General features: G+C 40.3%; 1 protein-coding gene across 2 annotated transcripts; it reads left to right on the top strand.

Annotated features, from left to right (window-relative positions):
• The first annotated feature begins 2,307 nt into the window (after window positions 1–2,307).
• Window positions 2,308–21,100, top strand: gucy2f (guanylate cyclase 2F, retinal). Of its 2 annotated transcripts, XM_036149945.1 has the most exons (20): window positions 2,308–2,629; window positions 2,707–2,866; window positions 2,954–3,757; window positions 5,134–5,435; window positions 6,828–7,182; window positions 8,677–8,761; window positions 8,865–8,961; window positions 10,504–10,629; window positions 11,038–11,118; window positions 11,309–11,485; window positions 11,668–11,824; window positions 14,249–14,398; window positions 15,588–15,736; window positions 15,834–15,997; window positions 16,080–16,272; window positions 16,402–16,576; window positions 18,866–18,964; window positions 19,058–19,152; window positions 19,244–19,329; window positions 20,985–21,100. In XM_036149945.1, the coding sequence occupies exons 3-20, from the start codon at window positions 3,028–3,030 to the stop codon at window positions 21,064–21,066; spliced, it is 3,303 nt and encodes a 1,100-aa protein (XP_036005838.1). In that variant the 5' UTR covers window positions 2,308–2,629; window positions 2,707–2,866; window positions 2,954–3,027; the 3' UTR covers window positions 21,067–21,100. The 2 variants fall into 2 exon arrangements, with proteins under 2 accessions (XP_036005838.1, XP_036005839.1); XM_036149946.1 differs by having other exon boundaries at window positions 2,308–2,866; window positions 20,493–21,043.
• The last annotated feature ends 2,692 nt before the right edge of the window (window positions 21,101–23,792 follow it).

Genomic DNA, 23,792 nt, shown 5'->3' with positions numbered 1-23,792 from the left:
AGGCGTCTCAAAACTTCCTGGAGTCTCAATTTAGCATTCACTGATGTAATCTTTTCCACCCAAACCTGGTTTTATTTTCTAAAAAATGTTAAACCATTCATTTTCTCTCAAACACCCTCATTTTTATTTGTTGTTCTTGTAAGACAAAATAACCTGGGATTTTTTTTTTTAGAAGTTAGCCTCATTCTTTAATTACTTTCTAAATGTTTTATTAAATTTTTTTCTATTTGAGATGAATCACTTTTAGACGTCCGTCCGCTCGGAGCCTCTCTCAGGAGCAGCGCCCTGTTGTGTTGTGTTCTCTGCTCACATTGAGCTGTGTCATCATTTCTGTCCTCTATTCCTGGATGCGGGACATGGTTGTCAAGGTGTTACGTTTAAGAGGCTCTTCAGCTTACGAGGGATGTAGGTCAGCGAAGGTGGTTTCACTTTACACCTCAAAGCTTTTATATTTCAAATAATATGGAGCACAATTTAGATTTTCTGCTTAAAATACGACAAGGTATTAGTTGGGATAATCATATGTTTTGATTGTACATGTAAATAGCAGTTCTTTAAACATTTTTATGCCGTTGGGGAAAGATACAGAAAGATAGAAGGGGTGTGTCAGTCTATCCCCTATCTCACTCATACAGACAGCCGTAACCTGATGTTTGTTCAATTCACCTCTCTGGGTCATTCCCATCCTCCTTTTTCCTCATGATCATTACTGCAAAGATCTAATTTCCCGTGTATAGTGCCAGGTTTTTATTCTTTCACCCAGCCTTTATTTTGTCCTTAGTTTTCTTATCTCATGACAAACAACTCCTCATACCTGGCTGACTGACTTTTGAAAACGATTCTAAATGAATGACGCTTGCAAAACACAGCAGCCCTCAGGGGACCGTGGGGATGGCCCCTTTGTTATCTTTAATTACTCCCTCTCCACCAGGAGACAAATTCATTTGATGTGTGGGACCCACTGTACTGTGGGCATACGAGGACAATTAAATCACACTGCTGCCGGCTTGGTGCAGTGTGGCTGAGGTTGGTTTCCATGGCGTGAGACGTGATCCCTCGCCACACTTTACTGTTGTTGTTTTTTTTAAATAATAAATGCGGTGCTTTGCAAAGGTTTTAATACCCATTGACCTTTTTTTTCACATTTTGTCTTGTCACAACCAGAAGGACCAACGTAAAGAGTGTGGCCCAAATGCATACCTATCAAAAGATGTGCTCAATCAGCCACACTGGCAAGGATGGACAAGGCAAACACTGACCAGAGAAAAAAAATCTAAAAGGCCTGCAGAACTGGGTGGATCTTTTGACGGGGCAACTGGCCTGCACTCAAAGCATCTCGCCTTTGTAGAAGGTTGTCAATAAGAAGCACACTTTGAAAAAGAGAGATGTAGGAGACAGAGAAAATATGTGAGAAAAAGGTGCTCAATTTTGGTCAGATGAATAGCAAAATGCACATTCTTTATGCAGCTGATAACCAACACAGCCTACATCTCCCTAAACATACCATCCTCTCAGGGAAACATGGTGACATAGGCGGCATGTTCTGGGAATTTCCCTTCAGGAGGGACTAGAAAACTGGTATGATGGGCAGCAGGATGGAGCTAAATACAGGGCAACCCAGGAAGAACGCCTGTTTGAGATTTGAGACAGAGTGGAGGTTTGTCTTCCAGCACGATAGAAACCCTAAACATGCAGCCACAGCTGCAGTGGTTTTGATCCCAGCACATTCATATGTTAGAAGGGCCCAGTCAAATTCTGGTCCTAAATTCAACTGAGAATCTGTGGCCAGACTTGAAAATTGAAACATATACCCAATCTGGCTGAGCTTGAGCCATTGTACAAATTATAGCCTCTAAATGAACATAGCTGGTAGAGATCAAGACAAAGAGACTAGCAGCTGTTGCAAAAGGTGGTTCTGCAATGCATTGACAGAGCAAGGGTGAATCTAAATACATAATATTTTTTTATTTGTAAAAAAATCTAGAAAACTATTATTTTCTTTCCCCTGCACAATTATGCATCAATTCAGGTTGATCTATGAAATAAAACCCAATAAAAAACATTGGCCTGGTTGTAACATGACAAAATGTGAAAATTAGTACACATGTAAACCTCGAATGCTCAGTGGTTCAACCTTGAATAAATTCATTTCCCTTGCCTCCCAAATTTAGTGTGAAACAATAATTAATTTGAGTCTGTGCTTGAAAGAGAAGGCCTCAACTACAAGAGAACAAGGCTTTTAGAGTAGACTAAGGCCTGCTTTCAATCCTCTTACATTGTGCCTCATTGAAAATGGATTAGTGAGTAACACCTACGTTTGGGTCCCAGGTCACTTTGGGAGGATTTCACTGAATGGGCCTGACCGACATGAGCTTCCCATGAAGATAATATCATAACATTCAACAGCTTTTTAGCTTTTGTTTTCATCTGAATAAGGATCTGAAGCTTGCTGATCGTTTCCCCACTTCTTTCTTTTATCATTATTTTGTCTTTTTTTCTTTTTTTCTTTTTTTTACTATGCATGGATTATCTGACCTGAAAAGATATAAAATGTCTGTCATTTTTTTAAACACGTTGCCTGTGGACTCCACTGTTTGTGGAAACGCACATGAGCCTTCAGAGGAGGAACGTAAGTAGCTCTCCAGGGTGCTGAAGTTGTCTCCAAACGCCCAGACGAGCCTGCTGAGCTCTACCTGTCACTTCCAGCCTGTAATCCCAGCGCAATGAGCGGGCTGCGTCTTCGTGTGAGCGACACCGAGGCGGATAGGTAAGGTTCTGGGATGAAGAAAGACGCTTAGATCCGAGAAGGCACCTGTAAGATTGTCTGGTCAGATCTGGGGGATGTCCAGATGCTCGTAAATACACGGTAGGTCCGCAGGGTGTCACCAAGGATATTAGTTTATTTAGAAAAAAACAAACTTTTTCTGACATCTTTTTATGTTTCCTTTGGCAGGTGTCATGGGTGTGAATAAACTCTAGTCGATAGTGAATAAAATTATTCACTACCTTGGACACCCTGGAAGGACAATGCAACATCTTCCTCCAAATGGTTGGGACCCCAACCATCCATGCATGCCCATAATAAAAAGCAGAACAACTTTACCGGCGCTGCCCTTTTGTAATTTCCTGCTATGGGTTCTGCTGGGGGTTCTCACCTTTCCCTGCTGTGTTCACTGTCTAATATTCAAAGTAGGGGTTTTAGGGCCTTGGAACTGCGACCCCGTTTACTACAGGGCCCTCCCCACCGTGGCAGCAAAGCTCGCTGTGAGCCGGATCAACGGAGACCCCAGTCTGAACCTGGGTCTAACAATGGACTTCATTGTGCTGCAGGAACCCTGCGAAACCTCCAAAGCCCTCACGGCTTACATTTACTATGACAAGTCGGCGGACGCATTTGTTGGCCCCACCAACCCGGGATACTGCATCGCTGCGTCCCTGCTGGCCAAAAACTGGGATAAGGCATTATTCTCCTTCAGCTGCGTCACCTTCGAGCTGGAGCGCATGCTTGGATACCCAACATTTTCACTGACGGTCCCGTTTACCGTGGACGTGCTGTTCACCGTGTTTAAACACTTCAGGTGGGCCAGCTCCGTGGTGGTCTCCTCTAATGAAGACATCTGGATAGACACTGCAGGGAGAGTGGCTGCAGCTCTGAGGAGGAGGGGGCTTCCCGTGGGTCTGGTTACAGCTATGGGTCTGAACGATACGGAGGTGGAGAGCACGCTGAGGAAGATCCAAAACGCGGGCGAGATAAGGGGTGAGTTTGGCGGGATAAATATCTCACTGTTTTGTTTTAAATTAAAAAAAAAGAAGACCTGAAGGGTCTTGCAAAAGTACTATTACACATTTTGCTTCTTTATAGCTGCAGACTTAAATTGATTCTATTTGGGATTTTATATGATAGAGCAACATGGAAACAAAAGTTAGTGGGACCACTGTTACAATTACAGCTGCAAGATGTGTATACGAAAAGACTGAACCCCATTCTGCCTTGCAAATTAGCTCCAGCTCAGTCAGGTCGGCTCAAGTTTACATGTACAAGAGCAAGTCTTGTGACAGATGAAGTGGACTATTGTCTAGACTTTGACTACGCCATTCTAACACATTGATATGTTTTGATCTAAACCATCCTCTCCATCCATCTTGCTATCTACTGTGATCAGGTTCCATGCGTCTGCATGCACCACAGCGTGATGCTTGCAACACCCTGTTTCACTGTGGGGACGGTGTATTCAGGGCATATTTTGCAAGTAGGCTAAAAAAGTTATTTTCTGGTCAATTTGACTTCAGCACTTTCTTCCACATGTTCACTTTGTCCCTTAGTTTTCTAAACTCGGCTGCAAATCGAATCCCTCTCTTTCTTTCAACACACATTTTCTTCTTGCCACTCTGAACTAATGGACAGATTTGTGTAGTCCACAACCAACAGCTTTCCTGTCAATTTTCTCCCACCTGAGCTGTAAGTCTCTGCAGCCCCTCCAGAGTTACTTTGTCTCTTGGCAGCTTCTCAGATTAAAGCTCCCCTCCCCCAGCCTGCTGGTTCAGGTGAACCTTTGAATGTTCGGCATATGGATTGACCTGTGCTTCATGAGAGAACCTGACCTTGTTTTAAGATTTTCTGTTCCTTGATCTTCGTGCTACAATTGTTCTAATGTTCTCTAACAAATGAAGAAATGCTTTGAAGTCAACGTAAAAAAAAAGGTGAAACACTTCAAGCAGCAGATTACTTTTGCAAGGCACTGTATAGGCCTATCTTTGTGATATAAAAAGAGAAGCTCACAGTAGGCCCATGACTGTAGGAAAATACGAAATGTCAAGCAACCTTTCATATTTTTACTTTAATCCCCTAGCGAAAAAGGACAAACCAAACATGTCCTGTGACCCCGCCATCATTACTAATTTATCTCCTATTTAGTATCAAGTTATCATTGTGGCTAATGGGAAATAAAAAAGTAGGAGAATGATAGAAAACAGGTTGTCTCAGCAATAAGTGTTGTGTCATGACTTTGGCACACTTTGGCAGCCTCATCAAGTGGTATCTTATTTTCTGCTCAATTTGCAAACCATTACAAATAACATAATAAAACAGTGGTAGAAATACAAGCATTGTGATGCCATCATTGTATTTTTCAGTGATCATAATGTGCATGCACTCCCTCCTGGTTGGCGGCGAGTATCAGGTCACCTTTCTCACAAAGGCACACAAGATGGGCATGACTGCGGGAAAGTACGTGTTTGTGCCCTACGATACTCTGCACTACAGCGTGCCCTACAGCAACGTCTCGCACCTCCCTCTCCAGAACAGCAGCCTTCTGAGGGAGGCCTACGATGCAGTCCTCACCATCACTGTGGCCTCTGAGCTGCTGTCTTTCAACGAGGCGTTCACTGCAGCCAAGAGGAGCCAGGAGGTGACACTGCCAGTGCAGGCCGAGCAGGTAGGGGAATGTCTGAATGTCCCATCAGTAGATGGGTTCAACCTTCTTTGTTTTTTGTTCTAAGGCCCACAGTAGTTGTTGCATTCAGTAGTTTGTGCCACACTATCATTTCTGCTAGTTTCTTAAAAAGGGTACAGCAAAACACTGTCCAGTTGTTGAAGTATGCAGATGTTTGGCACATTCAAATTGCAGGTTTCTTCTGAGGAACACAACTATCTTTCTGGCGAATGTTTAGATGAGAACTTTAGCGAACAAACAGGCTCGCAAAAGGGAAGTAACACAGCAAACAGATGAAGGAGGAACTTCTTAAGGAGTTAAATGCAGCGTTAGGTTTAAAACTATATCTTATACATTGAACATGAGCATAAAGAGCGATTTAATCCATTACCTGACAAGACATAGTCATCCACCTAAACTGACGGGCCTCACAAGGAGGGGCTTTATCAGTGTAGCAACCAAGAGTCCCATGGTAACTCTGGAGGAGCTGCAAAGATTTACAGCTCAGATGAGAGAATCAGTTGACAGGTGAACTATTAGTTGTGCATTTCACTCAACTGGCCTTCAATGAAGAGTAACAAGAAGAAAAACAATGTTCAAAAAGCAAAAAACAAAAAAATCTGATTTGCACAACAAACATGTAGAACAAAATGCTCTGGTCATTTGACACCAAAATTGTATTGTTTTGTCAACATGCAAAATTCTACAAATGATGGTAAATTAACTCTGCACATCATGCTGAGCACACCACGCCCACCATGAAACATAGCGGTGGCAGCATAATGCTGTGGAGATGGGTTTCCTCTGGATGGACAAGAATGCTGCGCAAAGTTAATGGAAAGTTAGAAGGAGTTAGAAACAGGGCAATCTTGGAAGAAAACCAGTTGCAGGCTGCAAATGACTTGAGACTAGGGTGGAAGTTCACCCTACAGCAGGAGAACGACTGTAAATATAGAGCCAGATCTGCAGTGGAAGGATTTGGCTGAAAGAACTGCCATGTGTCAGAATGACCCAGTCAAAGTCCAGATCTAAATCCATATAAGAATTGGTGCTAAGACTTTTAAAAAAGCCCATTAAATGACAAAATGGGAAATAGCTTAAGTAATGGGATTGCTTTTATATGTCACTGTAATAGAATTTGTTGTTATTCATTTAGAAAGAGAAATGACAACGGTGCAGTAATAGTTGTAGATATGAACTGAAACATCCATATGACAAGAAGTAACATGAACAACACAATAAGGGAAGAGAAAAACAGATAAAGTAGCATTTAATTTAATTTAATTAGTAGGAATTTGGTTTCCAGTCAGTAATCTGTTTACAACATGACCTAAAGAACGTTATTATCTATGCGTTTGCTTGCACCTCTAGTAAAATAGCGACTGTACCCTGCAGGTTAACCCTCTGTTTGGAACCATCTACAACAGCATATACCTACTGGCCAGGTCCATTCACAACGCCAGGAATGCAGGCATGCAATTGTCAGGCTCAAATCTGGCCTACTTCACCAAGAACACAAGCTTCAATGGCTTCAACCAGAAGGTTCAGGTGGACAGAAGCGGGGAAGTTAAGACCAACTATGTCATCTTGGACTCTGACAGCAGGAGCAGTCAGCTTTACCAGGCCTACTTTGTGGACCTAAAAGCTGGAGAGCTTCGTTTTGCAGGAAGGTCAATCCATTTCCCAGGAGGATCCCCTCCAACGTCCGACTCCCGCTGCTGGTTTGACGACAATGTCATCTGCACAGGAGGTACAACATGGCTTGTTAAGTTACACAGTCGACAATTAACAGCAATGTTTTGGGTTATTTAGCCTGTACTGAGAGGGAAAAATGGGGGTTGTTTTTTTAAAGTCATATTTTCACTATGTCATTCATTCATTCACTTATAAATGTCACAGTTCCAAACTAAATGTTTAGGTCCAAGATGAATATCTAGTTTACAAACTAAGTCAGAATCAGAATCAAGTTTAATCGCCAAGTAGGTTTGCACATACAAGGAATTTGACTTGGTGTTGATGGTGCAGACAAAAATAAGAATAAAATAAAATTGAATAAAATGGATATATATACAGAAGTAATATACATTCAGTAAACTGTGCGTTAATGTAACGCAGAAGCTAAATATTACATTTGCAAAACAAAATTTGTTTTAGATCCAAAGTAAAAATTTTGTTTACAAACAAAATATTTGGTACTAAACTACATTTAGCCCCGAGCTGAATATTTAGTTAACAAGCTAAATAATTAGTTAATTAAACTTAATTCTATAAACCTATTTTGTAAGTTAAACTAAATTAAATGGCTAATTTACAGACATTTTGTTTGTGAACTAAATATTTTGTTTACAAACAAAATATTTAATTTTGCTATTTTTTTTTTAGTTCCAACCTAAATATTTAGGTCTGAGCTTGTGAAAAGAGATCCCCAGTAAGGGCTAGATTTATCGTTACTCTGACAATTCGCTTAACCCTAAAAAACCTCACACTTGCATTGGGGAGGTAAAGGAGGTCGGGTCAACTCTCAATAAGCTCCCCGACTGGCACCGTCTAATAAAAACATGTTTATGGAAGTCTCCACATTCCACTGGGTTCACAAGGCCATGGCTGTGTTTTTCTGAGCTGTGAAAATCTTTGTTATGGTTTCATCCTATATTGTTATGGTTTTATGTCCTGAAGCAGCAGTTTGCTATATTAGTCTGAGTGCTTTGTCTAGCAGACAAAACAGAAGCGAGCAGCTGCTGTACGGATCCATTGTAATTGCTCTGTTCTCAAATAAAGTGCTGGAACTTGATCAGATAACCATTTCCTTTTATTTAATCAATAATTCAGTAATGAGTTATTAATTCTGACAATAATTTACAAACTGAATATTTGGTATTTAGTTTGTAAACTGAATATTTAGGTCTAAACTAAATACTCTTTTTCCAAACTAAACATATCATTTCTAAACTGAATATATCATTTGCAAACTAAACATGTAGAGCTTAGAGCTAAACATTTATTTTGGAAATGTGACATGAGTGGCATGGTGAAAACATGACTTTCAAGATTCACCGCCATTTCTTTTCTCTCTCTAATGACAGGCAAAATAATCCAAAATACTGCTGTTAATTTTTGACTGTGTAACAAACGGCACTCCAGAGTAAAAGGCCCTTTTCATTTGGTGTTTGGTATCCACGCTAGAATCACTTGTCCACCTCCAAACACCTCCAACTCTGTCAAGTGATGTGTTCTCGTTTTTTAGGTGTGGAGGTGTCTTACATAATGATAGTGTTGGCTGTGATCCTCAGCTTGGTTGTAGGAGGGCTCTTCATAACTCTTTACGTCAGGTACGGTCTGCCAAGGTGGTTGCTTACTGATGTCTAATTCTAGAAACAATTACCATTACTGGCTGGCCTCTTTTTTTTCACCTTTTCTGTAACCGCTTGGCAGGAGGAGACTTCAACAAATCCAGCTGATCAAAGGTCCCAATCGGATCCTGCTGACTTTAGAAGATCTCACTTTCATCAATCCTCAGCTCAGCAAAAAGGCAAGCTGCAACCAGTCATTACCATAAGCTTAATCTCAACCCTGTCTCACTAAAAGCCCTATTCACATCAAATTTACACAGTTTTGCTAGTTTGTCTGAAATGTTATTCAATAGATTAAATAATAAAGGGGGACCTCTTTTACATTTGTATGGATCAATTTTATCAATTCAATTCAATTTTATTTATATAGTGCCAATTCTTGACACGTCATCTCAGGGCACTTTATAAAGTCAAATTCAATCAAATCATCCAGACCGATTGGTCAAAAAGTTTACTATCTAAGGAAACCCAGCAGATTGCATTGAATCTTGACAAGCGGCATTCACTCCTGCTAAAAGAGCGTAGAGCCGCAGTGGACAGTCGTCTGCATTGTCCATGGCTTTGCAGCATCAACAATACAATTTCAGTTTTATTCAGAAAACTGAAAGAAAAACCCAGGCACTGATGACAGAAAAACATTTAAAAAAATTATAATTGCATGCTAAGATGTAACATCGTCATTCTTTGAGGGAATATGGCCAACTGTCTCTTCAGTATCTATGAGATATCCTCAAGCTGTAAATCATCCAGAATGGGCCTCTATTTGACTGAAATATTCACAGTTGTCGCAGGAATATGCTCAAGTATTAAACCCTGATATGTCCATGTTGATGTACCACTGGATCCTTGGTACATAAAATATAATGTCAGTTTTTCTGCAAATTAAAATTCGGAAACCCTTTCAGAGGAGCTTGTATATAGGGCTATTTGTTCCTATTATGGTTTTGGGGTATATTTTTTAATGCAGTGATGCATAATGCTTAGTAGAATGGAATAGAAATATATTGTTGTCCCTCAATGGGGAATTGCAGGTTTGCAAGTGGCAAAGTGACAGGCAAGTTAATTAGATGCAGCATGCAGACTGACACAAAGGTCAAATATAATAATAAATAGTAAGAAATAAAAAAAAAAATGTTCAGTAAAGGAAAACTTACAAGATTAGGAAAAACACCACACAGTTATCAAAAATAGCATGCTGAGCTTCCAAAACAAATCTGAGTGCGATCATTTTAAAAAGTAACAATAGTAATAGTAAAACCTGTTGAGTTACCTCACTAAAGCATATATATATATATATATATATATATATATATATATATATATATATATATATATATATATATATATATATATATATATATATATATTTATATTCATCGTTTCTAAACTGATTGCTCTCTAGGTAAGGATTGTACAGACTAATGGTTGCTGGGATCAGTCTTTCTGTGAAAGATCCTTACGTAGGAAATCCTGACAGCCTCACCTGTCACCAGTTATACCACTAATTGTAAAGCCTCCCAAAAAAACAGCCTTGTTTGTTCTTTAAACTTTTCTTTCTTTCCCCTGTGTCTCCCACTTTTCCTGGCATCGCTTATTACATGCTGACATATTTTCTGTCTCAAATAGATTAAATGCTGAATCTTACCCATCGGTTTGTTGCACTTTCAACAATGTTGTCTGCAGAGGGCCTTAATGTTCTATTATTTATATCTTTTACACAGAAAATTACTCTGGAGGACCTGAGTGAGTCCAGGAGCGCTCTGGATGACAAGTCAGCAGACCCTTCCCATTCTGTTAACAGCATGCAGACGGCAACTCACGAGAACTCGAGCGTCGCTGTGTATGAGGTGGGTTACCATTGGACCATACGCTACGCCCTGAGCAATGATGTTAGAAAGGTTTTAACTGGTTAAGTGGCTACACTAATCCAATATCAGAACAATGTATTAAATAAAAACAACCACAAGATATTCAAAAGGCAGTTATGTGAACTTTTACCAGAGCATTTCTGTTTTTGAGTTGTATCTGATGTTCATAATTGTATAATTAATCTACGTTCCGTTGTTGGGAAGCTAGCAATCATGGGTTGAACATGCTGAAGGTGATAAAAGCGATCTTGAGATTTCATTCATGACTCTAAAATCAAAGGAGATGTTTTCTGAGATGTACATTTCTTTTTTATTATTTTTTTCTTTTATTTTTTTGTGACTCACAGTTTAACATCCTTAAAAGAAAACATCTGCTCCATCTTGCAGGGGGACTGGGTCTGGCTCAAGAAGTTTGAGGAGGGCCATTTCAAGGAGATGAAACAAAGCACAACCAAGATTTTCACAAAGGTAAGGCAGCATATCAACGCACTTTGCAGATGAATCAATCGTTCACGTTGCTAATGCCATTTATTACCGTCAGAACTCGTTTTCCAGTGTGGACTGATGATAAACACGGCAGCAATCGTGAAAGAATTCATGACAGCTTCAGATAATAATCGAAGGTAGTATATTTCACGTTATCTTCTTGCTTCTGCAGATGAAGGACCTGAGAAATGAGAACGTAAATCCCTTCCTGGGCTTCTTTTTGGACTGCTTCATGTTTGCCGTGGTGACGGAGCACTGCTCACGGGGGAGTCTGCAGGACCTGCTCAGGAACGAAGACGTTAAATTAGACTGGATGTTTAAGTCCTCGCTTTTACTTGATCTTATCAAGGTAAACGCTACTATTGTACCCTTTATGCCTTAAAACCCTGAATCTTCCCTGGCTGCTTCATGTGACCTATATCATTTTAGGAGCTTTGCAAAAAGAAAATAATCAAGACAACTTTTTTATCTCCGTTTCGTGTGCTGCTTGCTTCCAAATAAACAACAGTGTTGAACGTGTTGTGTTTCCAGGGTATGAAATATCTTCACCACAGGGACTTCCCCCACGGCAGACTTAAATCTAGAAACTGCGTGGTGGACGGGCGCTTTGTTCTCAAGATTACAGACTATGGCTACAATGAGCTGCTGGAGTCTCAGAAAGCGCCCTTTGAGGAACCGCCGGCTGAAGGTAGACCTACCTCTGCTTTGGCAACCGCAAAGAGGTGGAAAGAGTGTCAAAATAATCAACTTGATTTATTATTCTGTACTAAGTGAAATGTTACTATGGCGGATTTGGGATCCAATCCCTTTACATTCATTAAATTTTAAAAGTAAAAACTACCTACAGTAGTTACTTTTTACAGTTGTGAGAGAGCACAGCAGGATATTCATCTCAAACTAGGCTTCTGAAACTAGAATAAATCAAAAGACTAAATATACAGCTGAACATTCAGAACATTTGGAAGGTACTTGGTGAACATTATGACAATGGTGTTCTCGGCAACTTGTTGATGTTAAAAGGAATATCTCAGGTGTTTTAATATAAATCTGAATAAATTAGTAATGCTCTGTCAGCAGCTGAATAGGTAAAGTTTTTTTAATGGCACCTTTCACTGATTGAAAGAAACATCATCAGGGGCTTCACAAAGGAATGAAATCAGTCACTGCTGCTATTGACAGGGGAAAAATGTCCTAATTGGGGCTCAGCTGGATCTGTTTCTGTTCCCCCAACAAGCTTTTCTTCTATAAAGTAAAGTGACGTAAAGTAAAGTGATGTAAAGTGAAGTAAAGTGCTTTATTTTTCATTATACATAAAAGGTACACACAACGAAATTACATAGAGGGATGGACGGTTTCAGCACTTTTTAATATGTTTGATCGACTGATGAGATTAAAAAGTCACTACCTCCAATGAACTAACGCATTAACATTTGTGTAGCTACTAATTTAACAAGACCCTTCATCAAGCAATTGTTTATTTTTCATTCATATTTAAAGAGACTGAATTTGATTATTCGAATTTTTCATCATCGTTCTCTAAACGCTAACTTTATACTGAGCACCAGTCAGAGAGCAGACAACCAGCTGATCAGTGGCCACCCTTATGATCCAAACTTACTTATTCCATTTAGTAATTAAATCTAACATTATTACTGTTCATCTTGAATAAATCAGTGGTAAGAATATATTGGATGTTTCACAACAGACCAGGATCCTGTCCACTTATCACTGGGACTGACATGTTTTCAAATGTGAAGTTTGGAAATAATCCGTCGTTGGTCACTTCAGTATTAACTGTAGTCATTATTATATATTTGAATCACTTCACTTACTGATATTTATTTAAATGTTGAGAGCGCTGTAGGATTTAGAACAATGACACATTTCTAAATATTTATTGCATGTTGGATAATGTAGTAGGCTATGCTAATATTTAATCTATGCGCTATACAAATTAGAACAGTAGGGCATGACAATGGTGATGCATGGAGAAGGAGTGTAATACAAAACTGTATTCTTCCACCCACTTTGAATGTGTGAAACTGTTTTCTTTTTTTTTCATGGTGAATTCTTGAAACTAATTAATAAACATGCTAGGATAGAAGGGTGAACTAATTATTGGTTTTTCACTGCCATTGAAAACCCCTTCAAAGAAAGAGATCATAACCGGGCCAAGACACACACACACACACACACACACATACACACAAATAGAGGCTGATTGGATGGTTTTCTTGTATGGCTGCTGACATAATTTCTAAGTAACTACCTTCCTAGTTTGGAAGTTTGGAAAACGGCATTTGTCCGTCAGCAGCTCAAAGGAGGCAAACCCTTAGTTTGTGAATAATTACAGGCTGGTCTCAATATTATGTATTCTGGCCAAAGTATTTGGAAAATTGGTCTTTGATCAACTGAGGGATTTTTTAGAATCAAACATGCTATTGTTTAGATATGAGCTAATATGCTAATGGTAGCGCAGTAGCTGAATTTAGCTCCTGATGGCTTACACAGCTGATGCCTGCTAACATGCTAAGGCTTGCATGTACAGCCCTACTTTACGTTTATTCTATGAGACGCCTGTAAACACTTTTTCCGCTGTTTCTTTTCAATTTCTGCTGTTATTGCCCATTTTTACCAACTCGGAGAAGGTTGATGTTGTAAGGAGATGAAGGAGTAGGCTACTCCTTGTATCTTCTTACAATTGAACATCCAGATTCACCTGTTTTTACTTCCATCTATACACAAGTTGGGTACGGATTACTAAACATGTCACCATGCTCATATCAACACATTGCATTAGAAAGTCTCCCACTTCTCCTTTCCTTCTCAAGCTCACATGCTCAGACTCCACTAAACTTCACGCTCTAGCTGCTACTCTTCAGTGTCTTTCTGTTGAATTTCGAACAGAAGTTTCAACCATTTATGCACTTTATGCTAACCTGCTTCTGTTTATCTATACAACAGATTGGTGTACAAAACATCTATGCAGTAAATTCACATCTTTTTGGTTAAAAAAAGTTCTTATTGTTCTTGGTAGTCCATTTTTTTATGACATCCACAAATAACTGTGAAATGACACAAGTGCTTCTTTGTCTTTCTTTTTCTCTCTCAGAGCTTTTCTGGACAGCACCCGAGTTTCTAAGGGACCATGCAAATTTTCGCAAAGGGACTTATAAAGGAGATGTTTATAGCTTTTCTATAATCCTTCAAGAGGTGGTCGTGAGAGGGCCACCGTACTGCATGCTGGATTTATCCCCTGAAGGTGTGTATTCCCACAGGGGACTCTCCCACTGCTGTATTACTGAATTACAGACTTTATTGCTTATAACAGTTTTGCACAACAGTTTCAATATGTTGTTATTGTGCCGTGCATCTGAACCGAATGCAAAAGTTTACCTGTGCAAGATTTTTAAAAGTTGATTAAAACTTAGACATGTCTTCGTGCATAGCAGTTTTTTTTTATTCTCACATGACATCCCCATAGCCCTTATTAACAAGATCTTTATTTTTTCTTCAACAAAGTATTTGGCTGGATATATACAAAACCCTCAGATTTAAGAGGAACGGTTTTTAAACCTTTGACTCATTTTATGAGCTGCATGTTAGATATAATATAACAGATATAATTGAAGCTGGTCATTTTGCATTATACCATTAGTCATTTCCCTAATTAAACCATCTTTGGCAATGGTAGCGAAGCACATTTCTTTTTTATTATGGTCATAATTTCACACTGATAAATTCACAAATGTCTACATTTTCATTGAGAAACATTTATCCAGTGGGGGAAAAAAACTAATCAAAAAGTTTTTTCTTCCTTCACTAAATCCCCTGTGCAAATGTAACCTTAATAATTCCCTATAAAACGCATGTATCTGAAGTATTTTAGTTGTATACCTTGCTTTTTTTAGTGCGTGAACTTTAATTTAGCAATCTCTCGCTTCCTGTTGCATAAGAGAAGATGCATTGCCCCATTTCTGTTAACATTTTAAAATGTGAACACGAGAAACACAAGAGAGAATATCATTTAGAGTGGGTGTGTATGTATTTATATCTGTAATGAAAACTGCTGTGAGAAAATAGCTGCTCGACTAAATCCCGCAGCTACTGACAGACCAATAGCAAACCTTTTATAAATGACCAAAACTGTGATAACTCACCTTTTAAAAGAGGATACCACAGATTTGTTTGTAGTACAATTCAACTTTTTATTATTCTCAGTTTAAAAATAAAAACACTGCAGAATTTTGCTCAAAATGTCCATGCATGAAGAAGCAACTCTTAGATTTTGTTGAAATTTACTGTTTTCAAGTTGAATGACTGGTGTATCGTTGTTTTCTGACTGGTTCTCACCTCCCTCGTTTTACTTCCAAAATATTTTCTGGTAGGAAACTGGCTTTGTTCAAAGTACAACAACAAATGTGTCCTTTCTCCTTGGTTTCGTCCCCCAGAAATCCTCCGTAAAGTAAAGAAGCCTCCGCCAATGTGCCGTCCTACCGTCGCACCGGATCAGGCGCCGCTTGAATGTATCCAGCTGATGAAGCAGTGCTGGAGCGAACAGCCTGACCGCAGACCAAATTTTGATGAGATCTTTGACAGGGTAACCTTTTGACATTATTACCCATTATTACACGCCCGTTACAATCAAACAAACTCATCGCACTCATGAAACGCGTGTCGCTTTATCTGCCCGACAGTTCAAGATCATTAACAAAGGTAAGAAGACCAATATCATTGACTCCATGCTGAGGATGCTGGAGCAGTACAGCTCTAACCTGGAGGATCTTATCAGAGAGAGAACAGAGGAGCTGGAGGTGGAAAAGCAAAGAACGGAGAAGCTGCTCTCTGAGATGCTCCCACCGTGAGTGAACGATTGGACACGCGCATACAGCGTTAGGGGCTTCCTACTTCTCTTTAATTGTGCCGCTGTGTCCTCTGTCCAGTTCTGTTGCGGAGGCTCTTAAGACTGGCGCCACGGTGCAGCCAGAGTACTTTGATCAGGTGACGATCTACTTCAGCGACATTGTGGGTTTCACCACCATCTCCTCGCTGAGTGATCCCATTGAAGTGGTGGATCTTCTGAATGACCTCTACACGCTCTTTGACGCAGTGCTCAGCAACCACGACGTCTACAAGGTCAGAGAATACGAACGTCGCTAGAAGCACCTTTTGTGTCGGAGTTGTGTCCTTTGACGGCGTCCGTCTAAAGTTTGCCCGGACAGACGCTGGGTTCCTGAGTACTAAACAGATGTGTGGGTTTGACAGGTGGAGACCATTGGGGATGCTTACATGGTCGCGTCGGGCCTGCCCAAGAGGAACGGCAACAAGCACGCCGCAGAGATTGCCAACATGTCTCTGAACATCCTCAGCTCAGTGGGCTCGTTCCACATGCGGCACATGCCAGACGTGCCCGTCAGGATACGGATAGGAATCCACTCAGGTGGGCTAGTGGGAAGAAACACTGATTATGTTCCTTTATACACTGCAGGAATACAGAACATTTAGAACGTGCTGATTTGATATGTTACGTTCATCCAAAAAAGATCAGGTATTTAAAACAATTAGGATACCAATATGTTTTTATGGTTAACATTTCTACTCTTTTGCGTTCTCTTTGCTCGTTCTCAGGTTTTCGACCACTGCGGGGTTCTAGAGTACAGCGCTGTCAGACATTTATTTAAAGTCGTCATAGGCATTCGTTTCCTGTTAATCCGACACTTCTGAAGATTGATTTAAAGGTTTTGTTTTCATTTTTGCAACAATTATCCAACAAACTAGCGAATATTAAAAACAAATGAAGAAGTTTGAATATATTGTTGATTTTCTCTTATCCACACAGGGTCAACATTATAAATACAGACCATATTAACCATACAGCAGAGTACATTTAGATTACTTGATTTCCTGGAATAGTCAGCTTCTAACCATTTATCAGAAACATCTTCTAGTGCTGAGGTCTGAGCATTTATGAAGACCTCACCAGAAGCTTGATAACAACATTCTTCCAAAAACAGTGGAATCAAACTTATTCTCTTCTAGACAAAGTCTGCAGAGGTTGCAACAAGCTACAAGAGTCAGCATTTCTGTCGGTAAACTAAACTACCCTCTGTTTAGTTTGTTTATTTACTTAATCAGGGGCAATGCACAGACAACCCCAACCCACTAAAGGTGCACTGCACCAGATTCTCACTTCTTGGCTAATTTCTATCAGCAGCCCTCTCCGTGGCAGATAAAAAAAAGAAAGGAAAAATCGACATAAACAGAACGTTACTGTAGAAAAAAATGGTTGCTGTAAACACAATACCATCCAAAATCCAATATTACAAAACACACATACATTGTTAATCATAAAATACATAAACATTCATCCGTGTAAAAATACATACATGTTGGGTGTCTAACCGGGGCACTAACCTGGATAGTTAACTGGTTAACACTTACTTGCCAGGCTCCTCGGCTTACTTTGCAAAGAGCCGAATGCCAAAAACAACGTCCAGTAAAATACGCATATTTATTTCATTGCCCTTATTATATGGTACTTACTGCAATTTTTTGGTCTCTGTTGCTTTAGCTGACAACGGTTTTAAATGTTAATGGACAAACTAAGACCAAATTATGATGTTTGGCAGCAAAAATAAAAATTACTCGAAGACGGATTTAAAAAATGTTGGAGCTGAAAAAGATGGGGTCAATTTATGGTCTTGATGCGTAAATCTGTAGGAAATCCTTTTGCCATCCTTATATACAGGACCTACAGGGGTGTGACGAATGTTTGCCCCCTTACAAATTTCCTTTGTTTTTTGCTTTTTTTTTGTTACTCTTCAATGTAATGAAAAACAAACTGTCCCCCTTGCTAAATCATTTATTACTTATAACTAACGGCAAAAGCTGAGTTCAGTTTCACCAACCAAACCCACCCCTGATTACTGCCAGACCTGAAAAAAAAAACAAGAAGTCCCTTACATAGAATCTATCTGATAGCAAGAACCCACACAAGAGTGGGCAACACACCAAAATACAGTCCAAGAGTCTAGCTACTGACGGCTCATGCAGGAGCTCCCAAAAGAACCCCAAACTACATCTCAAACACAGAAGGTCTCGTTTGCCTCGGTTAATATCGGTGTTCATCATTAAACATGAAGAAAGAGATAGAGTTCCAATGAAAGAACCGCTGAATAAATAAAATCCAAAGGCCTCACATTTGCCAAAAGACATCTAGATGATCCCAAAAACTTTGGGGTGAAAATATTGTGGACCGACTTGATAAAAGTGGAATGTTTTTAGAAAGTGTGTGCCTTTAGGTTTGGTCAAAAACACAGTATTTAAAAAAAAAAAGAACATCATAGCTACAGTCGACCTGTACTGGTAGTAGAGGAACAGTCTGGGTATGCATTGCTTGCTTCAGGAGCTGACCAACCTGCTGTCATTGATGTAGCAATGAATTGTTTTTTTTTCTTCTAGACAAAACCTAAAGAACAACGTCCATTCATCAGTTTGGAGCCTTAAGCTCCAGCACACCGAGGCTGTGGAGCTGGACAATGAGCAGAAGCTCACTAGCAAGTCCACCTCTGACTGACTAAAATTCGTTTTTTGAGTTTGCCCAGTCAGAGTCCAGACTTAAATAGAATGAAATGTTCTAGAATGACCTTAACCAGGAAGTTCACGCAGGAAACCCCTCCGATGTGTCTGAACCAAAAGAATGTTGTCCACTTTTTATTTGTTGCTCCAGGGCCCTGTGTCGCTGGGGTTGTCGGGCTGACCATGCCTCGGTACTGCCTTTTTGGAGACACCGTCAACACTGCCTCTCGTATGGAATCCACTGGGCTGCGTCAGTATCCCTCACACGTTTACTCCACATTCCACTGCTCTTTGTCATTTTTTTTTTCTCCCCATTGCTTTAAATGTCCTCCTCCCCTCTCAGCTTATAGAATCCATGTAAATTGTAGCACTGTGAAGATCCTTCGTTCTCTAAATGATGGATATAAAATAGACGTCAGAGGCAAAACAGAGCTGAAGGTAACGCACCTGGAAGATGACGACGAAGGATTAGTGCCACGGGTTTTACGCCGGATCCGGATCGGAGTAACCGTTTGCTCCTTGCTTGCAGGGTAAAGGTATAGAGGAGACGTACTGGCTTGTGGGGAAGTCCAACTTTTCGAAACCTTTGCCAAAACCGCCAGAGATAAAACCAGGGTAAGAGTTCAGATCTAAGAATACTCTTTGAACATTTGCACTGACTAATCAAAATGTTCAAATGTGAGCAACAACCCCATTGTATGGATGCAAACTTGTCCACTTTGTCACATTACAAACCTCAAATTGGCAAGCATTTTATTCAGATGTTCATGGAGTGCTGGACCGACACAACGCAGGGCCTGGTTGCAAAGTACGAGCAAAATTATGCCTTGTTTAAAAAATATATATATTGCAAATAAGAATCTGAAATGTGTGGTGTATATTTCTTTTCAATGCACCAAAAAATGGCTGCTTCGTAGAACTAGTTTTGCTGGAATTACTGTTTTATTTTTTGCAGTATCTCTCTATCAGCTTCACACACAGGGAGTCAAATATCTGCCCGTTCCACGTAACATAGTTCAAGCTCAGTTAGATTGTTTGAGAAACATCAGTTCTCATGTCTTGCCAAAGACTCTCAATTGGATTAAGATGCATACTGTGAGACGGCCATCCTAACACAATAATGTTCTTTTTTTCTGCATGATTCCATTGTCCATGTAGCTTTATCTTTAGGGCCATTTTATTGATTGAAGATGACTCTTCATCCCGTTTTCAAGCATTTTGGCCGCCTTCAGCAGGTTTTCTTGCCCTGTACCAAAGAGACTCATCTCCACAGCATGATGCTGCCACCCCTCTGTTGAGGTTGATGTGCAGTGTCAGTTTTCCACAGTACACAGTGTATGTATCTGAACAGAGCTTATTCATCCATGTTGCTGTGTCCCTTATGTGGCTTATGGCAAACTAAATTCTTATAGCTTCATTCAGCTGTGGCCTCTTTTCCACAAAGGCCCGATTTTGAGGAGTTAACGATTGACAGAGTACTTTTTCATGTCAATGGATTCTCCCACCTGAGCTGTGGATCTCTGCAGCTCCTCCAGACATTTGGTTTCTTCTCTAGTACATGTTCCCCATGCCGATGGAGGGCTAGATCTCTTCTTTTCGCTCTACATTACAATTTATCACAGAGCATTCCAGCCAAAGTGCGCAGAAAGAGGACGTTTACGGTTGTAATGTGACAAACTGTATTAGTACACCTGCAAGGCACTGTATTTTCATAAATGTCTGCTTGTCACTGGTAAACCTTGGACGTGTAAAACTGCCGTTGTCGACCGTTGCTCCAGGGAAGACAATCATGGGCTCAGACCTGAGGACGTAGCTGCCTACAGGAGAAAGAAAGCCGAGAAAAAGGCTTGACCCTCTCATTTCAAACACAGGAGGTATAGATCTGCATGCTGCATGCTGTTGTGCTGTGGGTGTTCGACCGTGGCTTCAGCGTCGGTTTGATGTGACCCCACTGCACCCTCTGAGTCTCCACACCCGCAGCTTCCTCTAATGGATTTCTGAATCCCACTGACTGATAGGCTCATTAATCTCTTGATCTTTTCATCTTCCTCCTCATCTTCTTAAGTGGATTGGAGAAAGCCCTGCTTGTTTACTGTATTCATTCTTTTTTTTTGTGTTGGCTGACAGAGTTCCCCTTTATTTTTTTACCTTATTGTGTTTGTTAGAGTACTTGATGTTTGTTTTGGGGTTTTTTGTTCCACTATTGTGCTCCCTTCAATCAGCCGGATTGTACACAACTGGCTTTAACTCCACGTTTTCTGCTTAACTAGGGACAACTGGCAAGAGATGGTGACAGAGGAGATCAAGACCCATTTCCGCAAGGCCAACAGGCAGGTGGACAAAAAAATCTGAATCACTTGAGAGGAAGAGGAGCGGATAAATACATTTTTAAAAAAAGGACCTGCAGAGGAGCACAGGTAGGAGGCATCCAGATGAAGACAGAGAAGATGAGCTGGGAGGGGCGAGCACAGGACTGAGAGCGCGCCCAGCCTCTCACCGTGGCTTAATGCAGACTTGTTTAAGAGGATTGTTCATGGACTGGCTAATCTTCCTGCAGCCAGCGCAGCAGAACATGACGGTGCTAATGTAATGAGAGTGGTCACATCACCTGGCTGCCTACCAGCTGCCAACATGTACTTGGTCCTTAATGAAGGATGAACTCGTTCATTCCTCTCTGCAATCGCTGGCCACTGCGTGGTCCACTACTCAGGGCAACCGGAGGTTCACCCATCCCGAGACTGGACGTCCCCGAACGCCTACTTCAGAGTAAAACGTTACTATGAAAGCTGTTTTTAGTCGAGCTACAGAGCTGAGCCTGTTACGTCCCGTGTGGAAAATAAGCATTTGATACGCCGCTGATTTTGCACGTTCTCCCACTTACAAAGAATGGAGAGGTCTGTAATTTTACAGCATAGACACACTTAGAAACAGAATCTAAAGATATATCCAGAAATTCACATTTTGGGATATTTAAGTAATTGTTTAGCTTTGTTTGTTTGTTTTGTTTTGTTTTGTTTTGTTTTTGCATGAAATAAGATTTGGATGCAATAGAAAAATAGAACTTAAAGTGTCAGTAGGTTGCTTTTTTTTTAAATATATATTTGTTTACATATTTGATAAAACCACTCACCATGTCCTGACAGTAAGATATCAGACAGTCTGTGAAAAAAATAAAGCTCCTCCGGCTCCTCCAAGTGGTCCTGCTGCCATTTGCAGAAATACACCACTCCCGGTCAGAAACAGCCAATCAGAGACAGGAGGAATGTCTGGCTCTGATTGGCTGTTAGCATAGTCAATCAATTGCGTCTACACATTGCTCACACCCCTACCCTACACAGACATTCTAGGTCAAGATAGCAGAAACAACACAATGTTACAGGAAAACTGCCAATTTCTCGAATGGCACCTGCTCAGAAAAGAAATACAAGAAAACAGAAGAAACAAAAGCGAACTGAAAAGAAAGAATTAGAGCGTTCACTGCAGGCTCCACTGTGGGGGAGGAGCTGTGGAGGGAGGGCTGCAGCACAGCAGAGAGCAAGAGGGAGGGACCTGTAAGATGTACTTGTTCAAATGCTCAGGCTAAGTCTGCAGTTTTCTCAGAACTCCCTACTGCAGCTTTAATATTTGGCACTGAAAAACTTTGTTTACAATTACAGATGAACAGGTTTAAAGACACACCAGCAGGGATTGTCGCCCAGTCTTCAATATATATCTTATCCAGATAATTTAGGTTACAGGATTTTCACAGGGAAACAGAGTTTTAGCTCACTCCAATCATTTTCTATTGGGTTTTGGGCTGGAGACTAATAAGGGCAGCAACAGTTGTTGCCTTCTCTCCAAGCCGCTGGCCTGTTGTCCCGTAGCACCATCCCAACCTTGTGCAGGTCTACAATTCTGACCCTGCTGTCCTTAAACAGCTCTTTGGTCTTAGCTGTGGTGGAGAGATTAAAGTCTGATTGGGTGATTGGACAGGCATCTTTTATAAAGGCAATGTGTTTAAACAGGGGCAATTGTGTGAGAGCCAGAATTCTTGCGGGTTGGTAGGTGATCATGTACTTGTTTCATGAGATAAAAGGCAATTGAATTATTTAAATATCACACTGTGTGAATTTCTGGGTATATTTAGAGTCTGTCTCTCACAGTTTAAGTGTACCTAAGCTGAATATAACACTTCTCCATGCTTTTAAATTGGCAAAACTTGCAAAATCTGCGATGCATCAAATAATAATTTTCCCCACTATAGCTGTTTATATTAACAATGTGTTTTAATTTGCCTACCAGAGCTGGAAGGCAACAGCTGCTATTGTGTAAAACTAAGTTTTTGAAGAAAAAACAAATCTCCTTGCCAGGTTGGTTTTTCTGTCAGCAAACCAACACTGAGTTTGTCCCCTTCCAACAAGCTTTCCACGGTAACAACACTTCCTATAGCTTACAGTAAAGCAACTAAAGCAAAGAGGCCAACTTTTGGAAGGTACCACAGGAAATATAAAAAGTATATATATTTTTTTGGTGTTTATTTTAAAATCTTGAGGTCCTTCAATAAGACAAAAGTTCAGCAAAGCTCGTCAATGATTGTGAGAGAAAGCTGGTAATTTAAGGCTTGGTGTCAGCACTTTAACTTTCCAGAAAGTTGTTATTTTTAACGTCAAACTAATTGTTTTAGTGTTACCAGAGTCTGTGATGGCAAGGAAGTCAATTCTAGTTTTCTTTTCTTGAACTCTCTGTAGATATTATTAACGAGTTTGTTGTCATCAGATAAATCTCCCCATAATGTTGATGAAAATTTGCTTTGTGCATTTAAATGTGTTGTTTTGTTTTTTTTGTCTATTTATTTTTTACACATTGTTAAAGCGAAGCAGTTATGCCAACTGGTGAGTTGCTCTTCCTCAGAATAGCGGCCCGAGCAAGAGCCGCTGCACCACTGAAGCAAGGCCAGAGGCACCGTCCTCACACTATTCGGGGCGCAGATGGGAAAATCCACAGAAGCTGACAGCCTTGAAAACCCTTTTCATGTTATAGTTGACGTGAACGGGTTGTTTCATGATGAAATGACTCCCCCTGTTGTTCACTTGGTATGG

This window comes from Fundulus heteroclitus, chromosome 18 (assembly GCF_011125445.2).
Source record: "Fundulus heteroclitus isolate FHET01 chromosome 18, MU-UCD_Fhet_4.1, whole genome shotgun sequence".
Lineage (NCBI taxonomy): Eukaryota > Metazoa > Chordata > Actinopteri > Cyprinodontiformes > Fundulidae > Fundulus > Fundulus heteroclitus.
Note: the sequence above shows the minus strand (reverse complement) of the source record. Positions and strands in the feature narration are given on the sequence as shown.